Source organism: Pongo pygmaeus, chromosome 3 (genome assembly GCF_028885625.2).
Source record: "Pongo pygmaeus isolate AG05252 chromosome 3, NHGRI_mPonPyg2-v2.0_pri, whole genome shotgun sequence".
Classification (NCBI taxonomy): domain Eukaryota; kingdom Metazoa; phylum Chordata; class Mammalia; order Primates; family Hominidae; genus Pongo; species Pongo pygmaeus.
Window position 1 is genome coordinate 5,984,645 of NC_072376.2, and position 18,513 is coordinate 6,003,157.

Genomic DNA, 18,513 nt, shown 5'->3' on the forward strand with positions numbered 1-18,513 from the left:
CTTGCTGGAGAGCTGGACGCTACCAAGAAGGAAACCACACACTGTCAGCAGCGCATCTGCAGAGTCATGGGGTGGAAACGGACCCTTCTGTGTCTCCTCCAGATGAAACGCGTAACTTATTCTGCAGGAAGGGCTGCATCCCGAGTGTATAAACCCTGACTGTGCCTCCCTCCGTGTCCACCCTGTCCCACGCTGCTGGTCAGGACAGAGCTGGGACCAGCCCACTGACTTCATGAGGTTCCTGGGGGGCCACCAGGCTGGGGAATTTGGGGGCAAGATAATGACACATCTGCTTATGCAGAGAGTGGGACTTCAACCCAAATCCTTCAAACTCCTGAAAAGTTGAGAAAGCAGGTGGAGCAGGCAGGCTGGGGAGGCCCTCTGGAGTTTATCAAGGAGAGGTTAAACAGGAACTTGTGATGTCATCATTGCCAGAGAACTAGAGCCGAGGGAGGGTGACTGATTCAGAAAAATAAAATGTACTACCAGCATCAGGGTTACGGCCTAGTACATAGTAGGTCCTTGATACACGTTGTTGAATAAAGGAAAGTTTCCAAACCCCATTTGTAACAGCTTAGGGCCTAACCCTGGAGAGTGGCTATGGTGACTACCTCATTCTTCTAAATACTTTCAAACTGGGCCATGGAACTCCTTGCTGCCTAGTCAGCAAACTGAAAGCAAAACCTTAGTAACACAACCCCTGGACTATGATAAGAGTTTGGATATTTTGTTCCTGCCCAAATCTCTTGTTGAATTGTAATCCCCAATCTTGGAGGTGGGGCCTGATGGGAGGCGTTTGGGTCATGGAGGTGGATCCCTCATGGCTTGGTGTCATCTCTGCAATAGTGAGTTCTAGTGACATTCGGTTGTTTTAAAGTGTGTGGCACATCTCCTGCCCCCACTTCCTCCTGCTCCGGCCACGTAAGACATGCCTGCTTTAGACTAGGCGTGGTGGCTCATGCCTGTAATCCCAGCACTTTGGGAGGCCAAGGCGGGCGGACCACCGGAGGTCGGGAGTTTGATACCAGCCTGACCAACATGGAGAAACCCCGTCTCTACTAAAAATACAAAAATTAGCCAGGCGTGGTGGCGCATGCCTGCAATTCCAGCTACTCAGGAGGCTGAGGCAGAAGAATCGCTTGAACCCGGGAGGTGGAGGTTGCAGTGAGCTGAGATCATGCCACTGCACTCCAGCCTGGGCGACAAGAGTGAAACTCAGTCTCGAAAAAAAAGACATGCCTGCTTCCTCTTCCCCTTCTGCCATGATTGGAAGCTTCCTGAGGCCTCCCCAAAAGCCGAGCAGATGCCGGCATCATGCTTCCTGTATAGCCTATGGAACTATGAGCCAATTAAGCCTCTTTTCTTTATAAATTACCCAGTCTCAGGTATTTTTTTGTAGCAGTGTGAGAATCGCCTAATATAGGGGTGGCACTCTGTTGAATTTGGGGGGCATCCCCTCATTGTTTGAATGACTTTCACCCCAGATGGGAGGAGTCCCAGGGCATCTCTGGGTACCAGCATCATTTGTTCCATAAACACTGGATGCCACCAGTTGCCAGGCCCAGTGCCCCAGCCCAGAAACCACCCCACGAGCTTTCACTCTGTCCTTGCTGAGGGAGGCCTCTCTGAAGTGGCAGTGGCCCACCCACAAATTTTGCATTTGGGGAGACCAAGACCCAGAGACTTCTTTTTCTTCCTAATTAGCAGGTTAATGCCAACATGAAGACACCCTGTATTAGTCCATTTTCACACTGCTATAAAGATGTAACTGAGACAGGATAATTTATGGAAAAAAAAAAAGAGGTTTAATTGACTCACAGTTCTGCAGGCTGCACAGGAAGCATGGATGGGAAGGCCTCAGGAAACTTACAATCATGGCAGAAGGTGAAGGGGAAGCAGGTACGTCTTCACACAGCCAGCAGGAGAGACAGCGAAGCAGGAGGTGCTACACACTTTCAAACAACCAGATCTCCTGAGGACTCTATCACAAAACAGCACTAGGGGGATGGTGCTAAACCATTAGAGACCACCCCCAAGGCCCAATCACCTCCCACCAGGCCCCACATCCAACACTCGGGATCACAATTCAACATGAGATTTGGGTGGGGACACAGAGTCAAATCATATCATAAACAACCCCAACCTGTCCCCATTCCCACTGTGTTGACTCTGGAAGGTCAAGGCACAGGTCAGCAGGAGAACGAGGCCTCCTGCTCCAGTGTGTGATGCCACCAACCCTAGGAAGGGGCGGGAACCCATCTGCAGGTGGAGGAATTGAGTTCCGTAGGAGGAAGTCATTCACCCAGAGGCCCAGGCTCTCCAGTTCCTCCCCAGCTTGGGAAGAGGCAGCGGCAGGTGGATGGTGGGGCTGGGGAAGGACAGGCAGGGAAGTGGGCAGCAAAGGCTCCCTTGAGGTGTCTGCAGAACACCTGTGCGTCATGGCAGAGAGGGGCCAGGCTCATCCTGTATCCCTGGTAGGTCTTATGGGGCAGCAAGGGCTGCAGCAGGACCTCCAGGTGAGGGGTGTGGCACTAAGATCAGTGAGGGCATGGGGGCAGCGACCAGCTGCACAAATGCAGTGCAATGCTCTAGCTAACAGCCAGGACCTGCAAGTTCGTTTTGTCACCCTCGCAGAGTCCCTAGTCTGTCTGAGCAATTCCCCTGTCCATCAGTCTAGTGTGGTGGTAAGGCCTGAGCAGAGAGCCCGGGGAAAGCCACCAGCGTGTGCCAGGCAGGCCAGGGTGGGAGCTCCGGCGAGTGCGGCCACTTCTGTTATCAGGGGCTCGCAGCTGGCAGTTTGTGGGAGGTCGAAGTGGTTATGTTTGACATTTGTGATCACCAGGAATTGGATCTAGAGTACAGCCACAAACAATGCCCTCAGGCCCCACAGGGTCCAGCCCCTCGGTGCACAAGAGCCGACAGGCAGGCCCAGGAGAGGGTCAGGGCTCACTCAAGCCCCCAGTGAGCCCTGAGGCGCTGCGACCTTGAGTCTGCGGTCGTAGTGCCCAGTCCGGGGTTCTCGCAGTGCTGCCTCCTCTTCACTGAAGAGCGCTTTGCGCACAAAGCGCGGGCAGCCTGTGGTGTCACCCTTGGGTCCCCAGCCTGCGGTGTCACCCTTGGGTCCCCAGCCTGCAGCCTCCTGGAGGACAGGCCTGTGCCCAGCCACATGTGCGGGTGAATCCTGAACGCCCCAAGGGGGATTCTCAGACTTTAGTTCCGCGGTGGCTTCCGGCTCCCGTCTCGAGGGTCTGAAGGTGTGGGACTTGGCCCCCTAGGAGTGGCAGAGGTAGCGGGGGCACAGCGCGGGTTTGTGGAGGCCACAGCAGTGTGAAAGCAGCGCTGCACTTGGGAATCAGATGAGCCATCGGCAGACCCCGGCTCACACCTCCACCGGGTGCTCCTGGGCCAGACCTTTGGGTTCTCAGCCTCGGTGACAGACACCCTGAGACTGCTGGGAAAGACCCAGAGATGATGGGCTGTACGTAGATCTGCTCTACCCATAGCAGCTTGGGCAGAGCAGGATAGACCCAAGGGCTCCAGGAACTCGTGGAGCGGGGGACTGACCTGTCTCTCTGCCCAGTCCTAGGACTCACGTCTTCCTCCTCCCTCTAGGGCCCCGGGCAGGAGGGACAGCACTGCTGGTGCCCACTGTGAGGGCTGGGAGGGACCACGTGGGGACAGCAAGAAACCTTCAGGAAGGAGCCTGTATTCTATTCACGGAAATGAGCAGACACTTTGCCTGCCAGTTCTCCTCCCCTAGCCCTGGGAGGGAGAAGGGTCCCCATTTCACAGTTAAGAGAGCCATTGGCTCAGGGTCACAGCTCACGAGGAGGGGGCTCTTCCTATCACCCCTCCTCAGGGGCAACATCCCCGCACGAACTCACACATCAGGGGCTCCTGGCCTTAGCGCTGCTGAGGACCAGCATTTCGTGTGCTCCTCAGCCTCAAAATGTAGCCTTACCTGGAAGGGGAGGGTCACTGTCCCCACCTGTGACAGGGCCAGAGGGTGGGGTCCTCCCCACCCCTGGCCTGTGATAGGAAGTGGGAGACCGTGTGCCTGCCCCCTCGCTGCAAGGCCAGGGCCCTCCCCACCATCTTCCCCAACGGACGTGGTGGCCAGAGCCCTCGGCCCCAGTGGGCTCCCTTGGCTCTGCTGCTGCCCTAGCCCCTGCCCTCTGGTTCAGCCACCACTGGGAGCCAAGGACAGCCAAAGGAGTTGGTCTCCTATCTCGAAGGGACAGCGTGACCTCCCTTCAGGGCGAGATCATGGTGACAGCACTGCGGTCAGCACTCAGGGATGAATGGCCTCTGTGGGGCTGACCCCTGCTGACCCCCGCCGACGGCTCCGCTGACCACGCGGGCCTGGAGCTGCAGATCCAACAAGGGCCCTTAAAGGGCTCTGCTAGCACAGGGGGAGGGCAGGGAGTGAGAGGCCGCCTGCAAAGAGGCAATTTTCTCCTTAGTTACTGGACTCAGTGCTGCAACTTCTCTTTTGCATTTCCGTTTTTGCTTTTTTTGTGTCCAGTGTGAAAGGAAAATAAAAACTTGGGACCGTAATTCACTGTGCTAGAAGGAAATAGTTAAGATGAGAATAGAGTCATGCAAGAAGCTGCGTTTCCTTATGTTCTTAAGCAGAGAGCTACACAGAAAGGGCCAGACAGGCTGGGCACGGTGGCTCACGCCTGTAATCCCAGCATTTTGAAAGGCCAAGGTGCAAGCATTGCTTGAGCCCAGGAGTTCGTGACCAGCCTGGGCAGCACGGTGAAACCTCTGTCTACAAAAAATACAAAAATTAGCTGGGTGTGGTGGCACACACCTGTGGTTCCAGCTACTCGGGAGGCTGAGGCTGCAGTGAGCCACGATCAAGATCACACTACTGCACTCCAACCTGGGTAAGCGTGAGATCCTGTCCAAAAAACAAAACAAAACAAAAGGCCAGCTCTCTCCACAGGTAGCTACTCTATGTTCACGGTATCTTACGTAAAGTGAGGATTTACTGAGTACAAGTCAAATACCTAATTGACTATTCCCCTACCTGCTCCTTTTCTCTCGCAACCTGTGGATTCAGTCACATGACCACACCCTCCCCCTTCCCCCTCCAGCCCGCTTTTCCCCTTTAAATGCAGAAGCCCTCAAAATCATCTTGGGAGAAAGGCACAGACCTCTCTCTCAGGTGTGTCCTGAGTCTTGGCAAAATACCCTTCTAAATTAATTGAGGTCTGTCTCAGGTACTTTTTGGTTTGCACTCTAGTATTTATGCAGACGGACCATTTCATGTTTATAACCAACCCTTAGGAGACAGGTCCAGTTATGATCTCCATTTACATCTAAAGATAACAACGTGTGACACTGAGTAACTCGCCCAAGGACACACAGCCGGGGCTGACAGAGCAGGACTCCCTGCAAGTACGCAGACAATACATAACGTTTTTGTTTTGTTTTGTTTTTTGAGACGGAGTCTTGCTCTGTCACCCAGGCTGAAGTGCAGTGGCACAATCTCAGATCACCACCACCTCTGCCTCCCGGGTTCAAGTGATTCTCCTGCCTCAGCCTCCTGAGTAGCTGGGATTACAGGCGCCTGCCATTATGCCTGGCTAATTTTTGTAGTTTTAGTAGAGACGGGGTTTCTTTTTTTTTTTTTTTTTTTTGAGATGGGGTTTCACCATGTTGGCCAGATTGGTCTCGAACTCCTGACCTCAGGTGATCTGCCCACCTTGGCCTCCCAAAGTTCTGGGTTAACAGGCATGAGCCACCACGCCCAGAGACAATACATAACTTATAATGAGTGGGATTTTGTGAGATGGAGGTTTCAGTGTTAAATGGACTCTGCAGTCAGTGCCCAAGGTGAATCCGGGCTCCAGCATCCACCAAGTGTGAGACTGCAAGTGCCTAATGCCCCACTGTGCCTCAGTTTTCTCATCTGTAAAACAGCAGCTGTAGCTCCCTGATAGGGTTGCTAGTTAACACTCAGAGTGCTTAGAATGCATGGTAGCCAGCAAGCCCTCAGTGTCAGCTGTAAACTATGATTAGCACAGACAACAGCAATGCCAACCAAACGTTAGGTGGCAGCATCATTACCAGCTTGATAATTGAGGCAACTGTCCCTGAAAATGCTATTAATTAACCACATCAGTGGCACAAGGCTAGCAGCGGGCTCTGAAACGACAGCTCATTTCCTAATCTCTGCGTTCACAACAGTGCCCAGCTTGTGAGGCCATCCGACTGGCTGCTTTCAAGAGGAACCAGGGGCAAGGGCTTCCTTTCTGTTCTGGACTGCTGGTAGATGCAGGCCTCCTGGGCACTGCCACAGCCACTCATGGCCAGAGTGGCATCTGTAGTGGCAGCAGCAGGAGCAGCAGGCACACGGCAATGGCCAGAGCACTTTCAGTGAAATAGGCAGAGAGGCCTTTACACCCCACCCCGGGCTGTTCTAAAAACACTTAGCTGTGATGTCAGAATTCCTGGCCTGAGAAGGGAGGACTGCTTGAGCTCCGGGAGGTGGAGGCTGCAGTAGGCCAAGATGACACCACTGCACTCCTTCAAATCAGTGGGGTAAGGACTTTAAAAATGGTGTTGGGGGGTGGGCCAACTACATCCTTTAGGGCCTGTGCTATTGCCAGATGCAATGGCTCAGACCTGTAATCCCAGCACTTTGGGAGGCTGAGGTGAGGAAGATGGATTGAGGCCAAGTAATTGAGACCAGCCTGGGCAACCCTGTTCCTACAAAAAATTAAAAAATGAGCTGGGCATGGTGAGGTGTGCTTATAGTCCCAGCTATGAGGGAGGTTGAGGCAGGATCACTTGGCCCAGGAGTCTGAGATTACAGTGATCATGCCACTGCACTCCAGCCTAGGTGACACAGTGAGACTGTCTCCAAAAAAGAGCTATGCACAGATTTCAAAAATTTTTTGCACCAAAATAAACTTGTACTAACTTGTTATAACATGTCTTAAGATGTAGTTTGAGGCACTAAGAAGGGTATGACTGTTTGAAAAGAGCACCTATCAGAGCAACATGAATTCTGCTAAAAAAGGAAGCAAGGACATCAAATTTATGGTGACGCTTGGGTGGAAGAATGGTGAAATCAATGATTTTTTTTTTTTTCCCTGAGACAGAGTCTCGCTCTGTTGCCCAGGCTGGAGTGCAGTGGCGTGATCTCGGCTCACTGCAGCCTCCGCCTCCCAGGTACAAGCAATTCTCTTGCCTCAGCCTCCTGAGTAGCTGAGATTGAAGGCACGTGCTACCACGCCTGGCTAATTTTTTTGTATTTTTAATAGAGACAGGGTTTCACCATGTTGGCCAAGATGGTCTCCATCTCCTGACGTCGTGATCCACCCACCTCAGCCTCCCAAAGTGCTAGGAATACAGGCATGAGCCACCGCACCTGGCCCCAAATCAATGATTTTTTACAAAAAAAGCTTATGGGGACAATGCCCCGCCCCCAGCCAAAATCAGAGGTTTGCCAATGGGTAACTTGTTTTAAGAAGGGATGAGACAATGGTGAAGATGAGACCTCCTCATCAATTTGTGAGGAAAAAATTAATCTTATTCATGCCTGAATCAAAGAGGACCAATGATTAACAGCAGAAACAACAGCCAACACCATAGACACCTCAGATGGTTCAGCTTACACGATCTGACTGAAAAATTAACGTTGAGCAAACTTGCCACTCAATGGCTACCAAACCATAGCACTCAGATCAGCTGGAGACAGCAGCAGAGCTTTCAGGGGAAACTTTCAACAAGAGGAATCAAGATCCTAAAGCATTTCCTCTGAGAACTGTAACAGGAGATGGAACATGGCTTTACCAGCACAATCCTGAAGACAATGTGATTGTGATCACAGCACTGGCTACCAAGAGGTGGGAGGGGTCTCCTCATAGCAAATGCAGACTGGTCAAAAGCAGAGGCCAGGCAACCATTTTCTGGGATGCTCAAAGCACTGTGTATGTGCTGACTTTCCAGATGTCCAAAGAATGTTAACATCTGCTTATTACGAGTGTTCTGAGAAAGTCAGCCAAAGCTGTGGCAGAACAATGCCCAGGAAAGTGTCACCAGAGCCCTTTTCCACCATGACAGTGCTCCTCCTGCTCATTCCTCTCAGCAAATGAGAGCCATTTCCCAAGAGTTTTGATGGGAAGTCATTAGGCATCCACTTTACAGTCCTGATTTGGCTTCTTCCGACTTTTTGTTTCCTAATCTTAAAAATCTGTAAAGGGCACCCATTTCTCTTCAGCTCACAATGCAGAGACTACACTGACAAGGCGAAATTTCCAGGAGCCTCAGTTAGGGATAGACTGAATGGTTGGTATTGTGGTATTATGTCTTATAGTAGTATCTTGAACTTGATGGAACTTATGTTGAGAAATAAAGTTTATATTTTTTTATTTTTCTTTTAATTCCATTTTCCATGAACTTTTAAAAGTCCCCTCATACATGTTTATGGATGTCCATAGAAACGTTATTCAGATACTGAATAAACAACCAAAAAAACATTGTTTTATCAATGAGGAACCTGTTAAATCTACATAATACAGCTATAAAAATAATTATGTAGTTCTATAATTACCGACATGAAGACATCTAAGTAAAAACCTATTTCTGATGTTATAGAAGAACAAGTATAGTACACTCTTTAATGTAAATTTCTCTATGTATGCATTCATATATACTGTACATTCAGAATCCTGGAAAGGGGCTTGCACAGATGTTACCAGTGAATGTCTCAAAGTGACAGAAGGACATATGAGTTTTCCTTTTCCCTTATACTTCTTTAAAAGCACACTGATTTTTTTTTCCACAATGAATATCAATCATATTAACATATAAAGATTTAATTTTTTCCCCAGAAGAAAACAAAAAGATTGGGCTTTGTGTACCATCTACGGACAAAAATGCTATGTGTTTTGCAGACTCAGGTAGTAGTCCCTGCGTGTGCTGGGGGTGAGATGGGGAGGAGCCACTCATTTCTCAGCAGGCCACACCACTTTCTTCCCTAGCAAAGCTGCACAATGTTTTCAGCAGTGTCTGCAAGGAGAGCTAAATGACCTCCATCTAGAACAAATGTAACCTGGGCACTTGCTCTTTCACGGATGCTCATGAGTAAAAGGAAGCTGGAGTTCTTTACAAAAGAAGCTTTGCTATGAGAAATAAAAACAACAAACTGTTTTTTACAATTTTTATTTGGTGTTAACTCCACAAGAAAACAAAAAAAAATCAGTTACTCTGGTGTACGTGAAATCAGAACAATACAACCACGGGAAAAACAATCTCAGCCCAGGAATGGAAACTGGTACTTCAGTGCTATGGAAATGCAATGCGCTTCATACCACAGTGCGTTTCAGCGTTTGCCAACTTTTTAAAAATGCTTTTTCTTTGTGATCATCCATTCACAAAACTAAAAAGCCACACTTTCATCTCTGTTGCTGAAAGCCTCTGAGCTTCAGCTACTTAACTATGAAAACAAATAAATACATAATTTGAGAATCCCTTTGCTCACTTCGAATCCGTCCCATTCACCTGTGGAAGGTGCTGCATCTTCTCACCTGTGTCTGAGGAAATGTGCACCTTTGCCACCTGGAGCCCTTTCCTAATAAACAGCAGCTGTCCAAAATCAACTGTGATCAAGGTTGTGTCTGAAATCTATTTATTTGGTCTTTGCTACACAAGCAACGATTTCTAGAATAATCGTCACTGTAGTGATATGAGGAATTTACAACTTTCAATCCTTTTTTACTTTTGCTGTTAAATTATATTTCAGTGCAGATGCTTATCAATTTTTAGGAAGCTCCAGAAGAATGAAAAATACATAAAAACGTATCTGAAGTTCGTAAATAAATAACAGCAACATAAAACCTTACACATGCGCGCGCGCGCGCGCACACACACACACGCACACACACACACACACACACAAACCCACCTTAAAGTGTCAAAAGATGTGTTGTATAAAAATAAACCCTAACATGTGGGAAGATCAACCCGGCGGGCACACCAGGTCCCTCTCGGTGAGGACACACAGACCTTCAATGACTCCACAGTCTTTGATGGTACTTTCTTTTCTGTGTTATCAATTACAAAAAAGGCAACAAAACCCAAATGTTCAAAGCAAATCATAGATTTCACAGCCAGTTCAGCTCCCAGCTAATAAATTATGTGTGTGTTTATTGCCTGCCAAATTAGTGGTGAAGCTGTCTAGACCGTATCAGACTTTTCTGCCATTCCTGATGTTCCAGACATGCTACGCTGATTTCACAGATTAGGTTTTTTTGTTTTTGTTTTTTGTTTTTTAAACAATGAGTTCGTTAAAAAAGAAAAACAATGTAAAATGTTTAGGTTGTGCACATACTGCTCCTCCTGGCTTCAGCCTGTGGCCCAATGCCATGAGAGCCAGAGGAACGGATCGCCATGCACAGACACGACTCACAAGATGCGCCGGCTCCCCGGGCTCACCAAGGAGAACTGGGAGCCAGTCCCACAGAGCGACAGTCGCAAAACCACCACACAGGGATGTGGAAAACTCATGACTCTACCCGCCCCAACCCACCACACACAAAACTTGCCCAGAACATTCTCTCAAACACAAAATGAGATCGAAGCTATACTACATCACAGCCAAGGAGCGGCTAGCTGCAGCAGCCAAAGATTTCTCTGGGTGATGAGGTGGCCTTTACTGCATGTCAAATGTTCACAATTTCAAGTTTTGGGGGTTTCAATTCAACATAGGTCACCAGAAAATAACAATCTGTAACTAAGGTCCTTATCACATATGTAACACTAACCACAAAGAACCCTGCACGGGGTTTTGGTGTAAATGTAACTGCAGTAGGAGAACAGGTAAGGGGTGGGGTATGCACCCTTACCCCACTGTGTCTCGCATACGACCCCACACCCCAAATCCTTGGCTTCTTCAGTTAGCAAGAAAGTCACAAACCATAGTATCTTCCATGATACTTTAGGGGAAAAGAAATCCTAAGATAGAAAACACAGTATTTTGTGAGTCTTGGAAAGCACACCTTTGTGGTTCCTACTTCAAATGTACATGAGATTTTGCTGAATGGAGACCACCGCTGAGTCACCCAGGCTTCCCTCTCGCCTTCAGAAAGGCATCAAGCCACTGCAGGGTAAGAATGGATATCCCAGTTCTTGGAGGACAAAGCCTAAATGCTCCAAAGCTGAAGTCTCTGAAGAGCAGAAGTGGTTGTTGACACTGCAATGCTAATAAGGTCATAGTGATATAACCGCAGTCAGAAGGAAAATTAACTGCAGTTAAGATGCAAAAAGCAGTGATACTTCTAAGACAAGCACATGCACACCCATTCTTGATTTGACAACACAATCTAGTCTATTTCAAATAGCCAAGAATTTAACAGCTGGGAAAAAAAAATCTTTAACAGGATAGCTGTCCTCAACTCTAAAATAAGCAAGAAGAGAAAGATAATTATTACCAATCTGAATCAGTTAATTGAAGAGGAAACCTAAGTTGTTTTAGATTAACAGGTCTCACTGAAGAGTAATTTTCCATCACATATCATTTTTAAACAATAATTTGTACTATTTTGCAGGTTTAGAGATGAGTTCGAGAAAAGAGCTCCTCTTCACTAGGGCCCACCCACTCGCCTCCGCCTTCTGAGCCTGTCTCTTCCGAGGTGGAGCTGGCGCTGGAGCACATCTTTCTGCGGAAGCCATCTGACTTTGCTCCAGAATCTCTCTCTCCTGTACATCTTGCTTCATAAACAGAAGACACCTAAGATTAAAACAATTTTCAACCGATCAAAAAGACCTTTTTTTTCCAAAAGGGTGAGATACTCTATTTATATACAGAGAAGAAATAACAAATCATCAGTGTTTTCCTGTGGAGTTACAAAAATGCAGTTTTACTGTTTCAGAGCAAAACCACCTCTCTTCTCTGATCCATAAAGGATCCAAAATCCGAATTCCACATGTTCAGTCACTTGGACAAAATGTTAGCCATGTTAAGGTAGGATAAAGAATTATTTCATTTTCAAAATCTTTGAGTACCTGCTACACACCAGGAACTTTACTGGGCACAGGGACTCCAGCAGTGGAAGGCACATGCCAGACCCGCTGCGGAGATGAACGAACAAACCAACACGCGCCAGTTGCAGTGACACAGTACAGATGGTGAGGGACACTGCAGACCTGTGTCTTGGGAAGGGAGTTTGCAGTGACACAGTACACTGTACGGATGGTGAGGGGGCACTGCAGACGGGTGTGTTGGGAAGGGAGTTTGCAGTGACACAGTACAGATGGTGAGGGGACACTGCAGACGGCTGTGTTGGGAAGGGAGTTTGCAGTGACACAGTACAGATGGTGAGGGGACACTGCAGACGGGTGTGTTGGGAAGGGAGTTTGCAGTGACACAGTACAGATGGTGAGGGGACACTGTAGACGGGTGTGTTGGGAAGGGAGTTTGCAGTGACACAGTACAGATGGTGAGGGGACACTGCAGACGGGTGTGTTGGGAAGGGAGTTTGCAGTGACACAATACAGATGGTGAGGGGACACTGCAGACGGGTGTGTTGGGAAGGGAGTTATTTGGAGAAGAGGCCCGATCAGCCAGCCATGCAGAGGTGCCAACACTCTGTTGTGTGGGACTGTCTCCCCTACACCAGATGGTCAGCATCTCTGGACCCCAGGACATGAGATACAGTGGTGGCCCCTCCTCAGTCACAGTCATTACAAAGCTCCCCTCACCCTGTCATAGTAACTAGCAGCACTCCCACCTCATTTCCAAATGGCAGCATTGTCCCTGGTTGAGAACCCCTGAGGCAGAAGCACAGAAAAGCCACACAAAGTAAGGGGAGAGCAGAGACAGATGAGATCAAAGGCAGATGGGGGCAAAACATATAGGGCTGTAGAGGCGTGGCAGGGAGTTTGGATCTGTCTCAAATGCAACAGCAAAGCGACATCATGGTTAGCACTATGGGTCCTAGAGGCAGACTGCTGAGGTTCAGAGTTCAGGTCCACACTGAATCTGTGGCTCTCTGACCTCGGATACACAGCGCTTGATGTTTTTGTGCTTGTTTCCTATTTTGCAGAACAGGCATGACAACAGTACCTACCTCACAGGGTCGTTATGAGGACTAAACAAGATACTGCTCGTGAGCTCATTCTGTCTGCTGTGTGGAGAGAAGGCTGGAAAGGATGACGGAAGCAGGAAGAACAATGAAAACACCATGGCAGCTGTTCAGGAGCAGGGACAGTGGCTTGAACAAAGTGGTAATGATGGAGAGGAGGAGAAGTGGGAGATGCGAAGTGGCTGACAGGGTCAACGGTCAGGACTGGCAGGCAGACTGTGTGTGGAAGATGAGAGAGAGGACTGGGGAATATGTCTCGGTTTGGGGTTTGAGGCCAGGGGGATGATGTGAACTAGTCACTGAGGAGAGAGCCGGTGGGGGCCTCAAACATCTGCCTTCATGTGTGGAGCCGGACAGGTCAGTGGGCAGCAGGACGTGGACGATGATGCTACAGGTGCTTGGGCAGACGATTCTCACAGGACTTGAACGGACACTAACTGATGGCTAATACTGAGTGTCAACTTGATCACATGCCCTGTGATTAAAGTTAATGGGAAACTACAACAGCCCAGTCCAGACAGGATACAAATGGCTCAGACTCTTTAGAAATGAAGGTTTAGGTCACTCCACCGGGAAAAAACCACAACCTGCTGAGGTGCTTGCTGAAGGCAAAGGGAATACAGAATGGGTAGTAGAAGAAGGTAGTCATCAATACCAGCTACGAGCATGTGACCAGGTACAGAAACCAGGACTGTAAATGTCTTGAGTATTTCCTCCTTCTTTTGTTAAAAATATGTTTGTGCATGTATACACTTGTACTAAGAAAATCTCATTTTATTTTTTGTCCTTTATCATGTGACACAAGATTTATGTATGTATGTATTTATGTATGTATGTATGTATGTATGAATGATGGAGTTTTGCTCTGTCACCCAGGCTGGAGTGCAGTGGCACGATCTCAGCTCACTGCAATCTCTACCTCCCGGGTTCAAGCAATTCTCCAGCTTCAGCCTCCCAAGTAGCTGGGATTACAGGCGTGCGCCATCACGCCCGGCTAATTTTTGTATTTTTAGTAGAGATGGGGTTTCGCTATGTTGGCCAGGCTGGTCTTGAACTCCTGACCTCAGGTGATCTGCCCACCTTGGCCTCCCAAAATGTTGGGATTACAAGCATGAGCCACAGCGCCTGGCTGACATAAGATTTTCTGACGTCATATCAGCATTTAAGTATTGTTAACTCTATGTAATAGCATTTGGGTTTGGGATTGGTGCTTTTCTGGTTGTATGAAGCATAGCTGTATTATGTTAGGTATAATTATGACCTCATTGTCTTTATTTGAAGAGTACATATAATTTCAGGAGATGTGTATGGGTTCAAATTGACAAGGGGTGGACTTGTTATGGTTAATACTGAGAGTCAACTTGATTGGATTAAAGGATGCAAAGTACTGATCCTGGGTGTGTCTTTGGGGGTGTTGCCAAAGGAGATTAACATTTGAGCCAGTGGGCTGGGAAAGGCAGACCCACCCTTAATCTGGGTGGGCACCATGTAGTCAGCTGCCAGCGTGGCTAGAATATAAAGCAGGCAGAAAAATGTGAAAAGACTAGACTGGCCTAGCCTCCCAGCCTACATCTTCTCCCACGCTGGATGCTTCCTGCCCTCGAACATCGGACTCCAAGTTCTTCAGTTTTGGGACTGGGACTGGCTCTCCTTCCTCCTCAGCTTGCAGATGGCCTGTTGTGGGACCTTGTGATCGTTTGACTTAATACTTAATAAACTCCCCTCTGTGTATATATATATATCTATTCCATTAGTTTTGTCCCTCTGGAGAACCCTAATACACTGACAATTCATACCAAATAAAAAGATTTTTCCTTAGGTTCATTTGCCTGCCTTTCCTTAACCAGGGAAGGTCTAAGACTAGACTAAACCAGGCATAGGCCCTGCACCCGCCTTCATGGTGCCCACAGGCTTATGGAAGAGGCAGACATGCAGAAATTGAATGCAGGTAAATGCTCTGGCTGCAACAAGAAGAGTTGTGCACAGAGTGCAGCGAGGACACGGAAAGGGCGGGATCGTTCTGCAGAAGCTGGGACAGCGGCAAGAAGCACACTGGCAAGGCTGCCTCAGGGTGTACCTTCAAAGAGGACAAGGCTAGGTCTCCCACTTATTAGGTAAACAAAAAAAAGAAAAAAGAAAGATGAAAAGTGTGCCCACCCAAGGAGCAACAGGGTCAGCTCTGCATTTGTAATGCAATGCCCTCAGGCAGTAGTGTAGAGCCAAGACTGGGGAGACAGCTGGGGATTCTTCAGGAGCACTGGTAGTCAACAGTCAAGGGGGTTTGGAAGCGGGGGAGAATGCAGACTCAGAACAAAGGCCAGAGAAGAGGAAGTCTGCACCCACAGGCCTGGCTGGTTCCTGGGAGAGGTGGGGTCCACTCACATCACTCTCAGGTTTTTGACTACAGTGACAAGTGGAGGTGGTGGCTGTTTGTAAGTTAATGACGAGGAGGAGGACAGTCCACTTACCCTATTAAAATCTAACAGGCGCTCTTCATTACTGGGTGTCTCTTTAGCATCTGGATATTCTTCTAAACCACTCTCTCCCTTGGCATTTGTGTAACATTCTTAATCATTTGGAATGGAGAAGGGAAAAGAGGGAAAGGGGGAAATTCCATTAAGACACAGTTATGAAACATACATTCTTGTTTCATTTTTCACTAAAAAGTTAGATCAGTTAGGTCTCCCAACCCTTCGGAGATTTTACGTCGTCACTAAAAGCACAGCCAGGCAGGTGTGTAAGAGGAAAAAAAAAAAGCTATGCTGACAAAAAATTCTTGGTTTAGTGAGTTAAAAAAAGAAATAGGCCAGCATAACCATACACTCCTGTTATTCTACCAGGAGACATTCATTGGACAAGCTTCTACTCACACCTGTAATGTGATCGGCCCGGGGAACACAGGACAGAGAGACCCACAGGGCCCATGCTCTCCACAACAAATGGACGGAGGAGACAGATGGTGCATCATAGCACGTTCATAGGACAGAGGAACAAAGGAAGCTCAGACAGGAGGGAACGCAATGGAGAAACGACACAGGGTCATGTCCTTGTGTGTTCTTCCTCAACTCAACAACATACTGAACCATGTATCACATCTATGAATAGGAAAAAGAAATGGTGCTAGCGATTCCATCAGGCAAATGGCCCACAAAATGGGAAAGAAACTGGGATGAGAAGAAATCAAACAAATCCAATGAGCCCAGTAGTTCTCAACCCTGGCTGCATATTCTCATCATCCGGGGGCTTTAGAGAGGCTTAGACTCCTGCCAGAGATTCCAAATGAACTGTCCTGGGCAGGGGCTGGGCACTTTCTGAAAAGCAGAATTGCTCCCAAGCAATTCTAATGCACTGAGAACTGCTGGTCTTCATCCAGAACAGCCTCTTACTCCCCTTACCTCCATGAGAAACATAGCTGGGGCAGAGGCATAGTGCAGAGTAAAAGGAGGAACTTGGCCAGGGTTTTGGACTCTGGCTTTGACATTCATGGTGCATTAAGTCCTTTAACACCCTTGAGCATCTACTTCCTCAAAACCAGATCACACCCCCTAACCCCTGCCACAGAGTTACCACAAGGTAGTTCGACGAGGTGGCATGCCTACCCCTTGCACAACACCCCAAAGGACAAGGCTGGAGCAAGTGACTGCTGCGCCCTTCTACCTTGGCACAGGGTAGCGAGGCTGTGCCAAGGGTAAGACCATCTGGGCCCTGCTGGGCTGCTTCCTGCAGCTGCACTGGCCACATGGAAGGCTCTCCACAGCTTCTGTTCTCTCTGACGGCTCCAAGAACTCCAAGTTACTAGTTGAGGTTCATGAGAATACCCCAGGCTCTGGGATTAGACAGACTTCAGTCAATTCCAGGTCATGCTATTTACTTGCGATGTAACTTTGCGCAAATTATTTAACCTCTTTGAGCCCTAGTATCCTCATCTCTAAGATGAGAACATCACCATTTTCCCTCCTACATTTCTGTGCAAATTCAAAGAGGTGAAGCCTCCAGCACAGTGCCTGGCACACACATTGCACCCACGACCGCTGCTGATCAAAGCCATAGGCTTGGAGGCATGGTTGCCCTAGGGCGGCTGGGGAGGATGCCATGTGTCCTCTGCTGAGGCCGGGAGGAACCCTGGCTTCATCTCTCCTAAAGAGGCATCTTTTCCTTGGCTGACCTCTCACTCCATGGCCCACTCCACATGGCCACCACTTTTATACTGGCTGAGGGGCATGGAGTGGGTAGGGCATGGTTTCCTTGACAAGGATATGCTCAGAGGCAGGCAGGCACATCTTCACACCCCACTCTTTCATTTTCTCTTCCTGCTTTAGGAATTCTGTACATACAAGAGGGTTTTACTGTGCCACAGGGTATTTGGAAAAGGTGATGCTGAACAGCTGCTGATAGTTTTCATGATGCTCTAGTTGACCGCCACCCTGTTTCAGGCTATGATGACATGCCAGCCACTGTTCTAGGCACTTTACCTTACAATGAGGGCATTCTTCTAGCCTCCTTTTATACATACAGACTACAGAGGCACAGAAAGGTTCAGTCAGCACCCAAAGCCTAATAGCTGGGGAAAGAGGCTCTGGATTCCAATACAGTTCTCAATCCTGGGCCCTTCACCGCCTGTCTGTACTGCTTCCCTGCAGGACTCTCTGTCTTTAATGCTAAAATCATCCAGACGCTTACATTACTCAAGTCTTGAAAGCACTGAAAATCCAGGGGCGTGAGCTGTGGAGACTGCTGTATGGGACGGCACTCCCGGTGCACACAGTCTACAAGGCCCTCTGTGGTCTGGCTCCCAGCTGCCTGGCTGGCCTCATCCCCACCACACTCCCATGCCATCCCCTCTTTGCCAGTCACGCTGGGGCATACCCAATGCATTCCTGCCCCTGCACAACCCACTGCTGCCTGGCACCTCTCCCTGCAGGCAGCCCCAGCTGTCACATGGTCTGTGCCCTATTTCCTCAAGTCCCTGTTGAGAAGGTACCTGAGCAGAGGGAGGACAGGGACGCAATCTGTTTGCCTAGCATTCCCAAGTCTAGAACAGTGCCTAACCCGAGTGCTGAACGGATGCACATATGAATACGCACCAAGGCCAGCAGGGGGCAGACTGCACAAAGCTGGGGCTTTCTTATATGGTTACCTGAACAAGCTGCCTCTTTGCTGAGCCTGTTTCCTCGCCTTACGGTAAAGGGGACAATGCTACTCTTCCTTTCCAGAGATGCTGTGAGCTCCCAGGTCAGCCCCTGGCTCAGAGCAGCAACTGCTTGTGATGAATCATGTGCAACATTAGAAGCATTAGGAGTCCCCAGCCACTTCTGCTGAGTAGGTAAGTGACTACCTGTTTTCTTGGCTATCCTTCTGAGACTACATGCCCCAAACCCACATAAGCTAAAGAAGGATGCTTCATGATGCTACA

General features: G+C 48.7%; 1 protein-coding gene across 13 annotated transcripts in view; it reads right to left on the reverse strand.

The window, feature by feature from the left end:
- Positions 1–9,164: 9,164 nt before the first annotated feature.
- KIAA0232 (KIAA0232 ortholog) overlaps positions 9,165–18,513 on the reverse strand; it is a 97,765-nt gene continuing 88,416 nt past the window's right edge. For 11 of the 13 annotated variants that reach the window (XM_063663503.1, XM_054484739.2, XM_054484734.2 and 8 more), the window contains 2 exons: positions 15,569–15,666; positions 9,165–11,746 (listed from right to left, as the gene is read on the reverse strand). In XM_063663503.1, the coding sequence (XP_063519573.1) occupies positions 11,567–11,746; positions 15,569–15,666 (278 nt within the window). In that variant the 3' untranslated portion in view covers positions 9,165–11,566. The remainder of the gene's footprint in view (positions 11,747–15,568; positions 15,667–18,513) is intronic. The other 2 variants (XM_063663507.1, XM_063663508.1) reach the window with 1 other exon arrangement.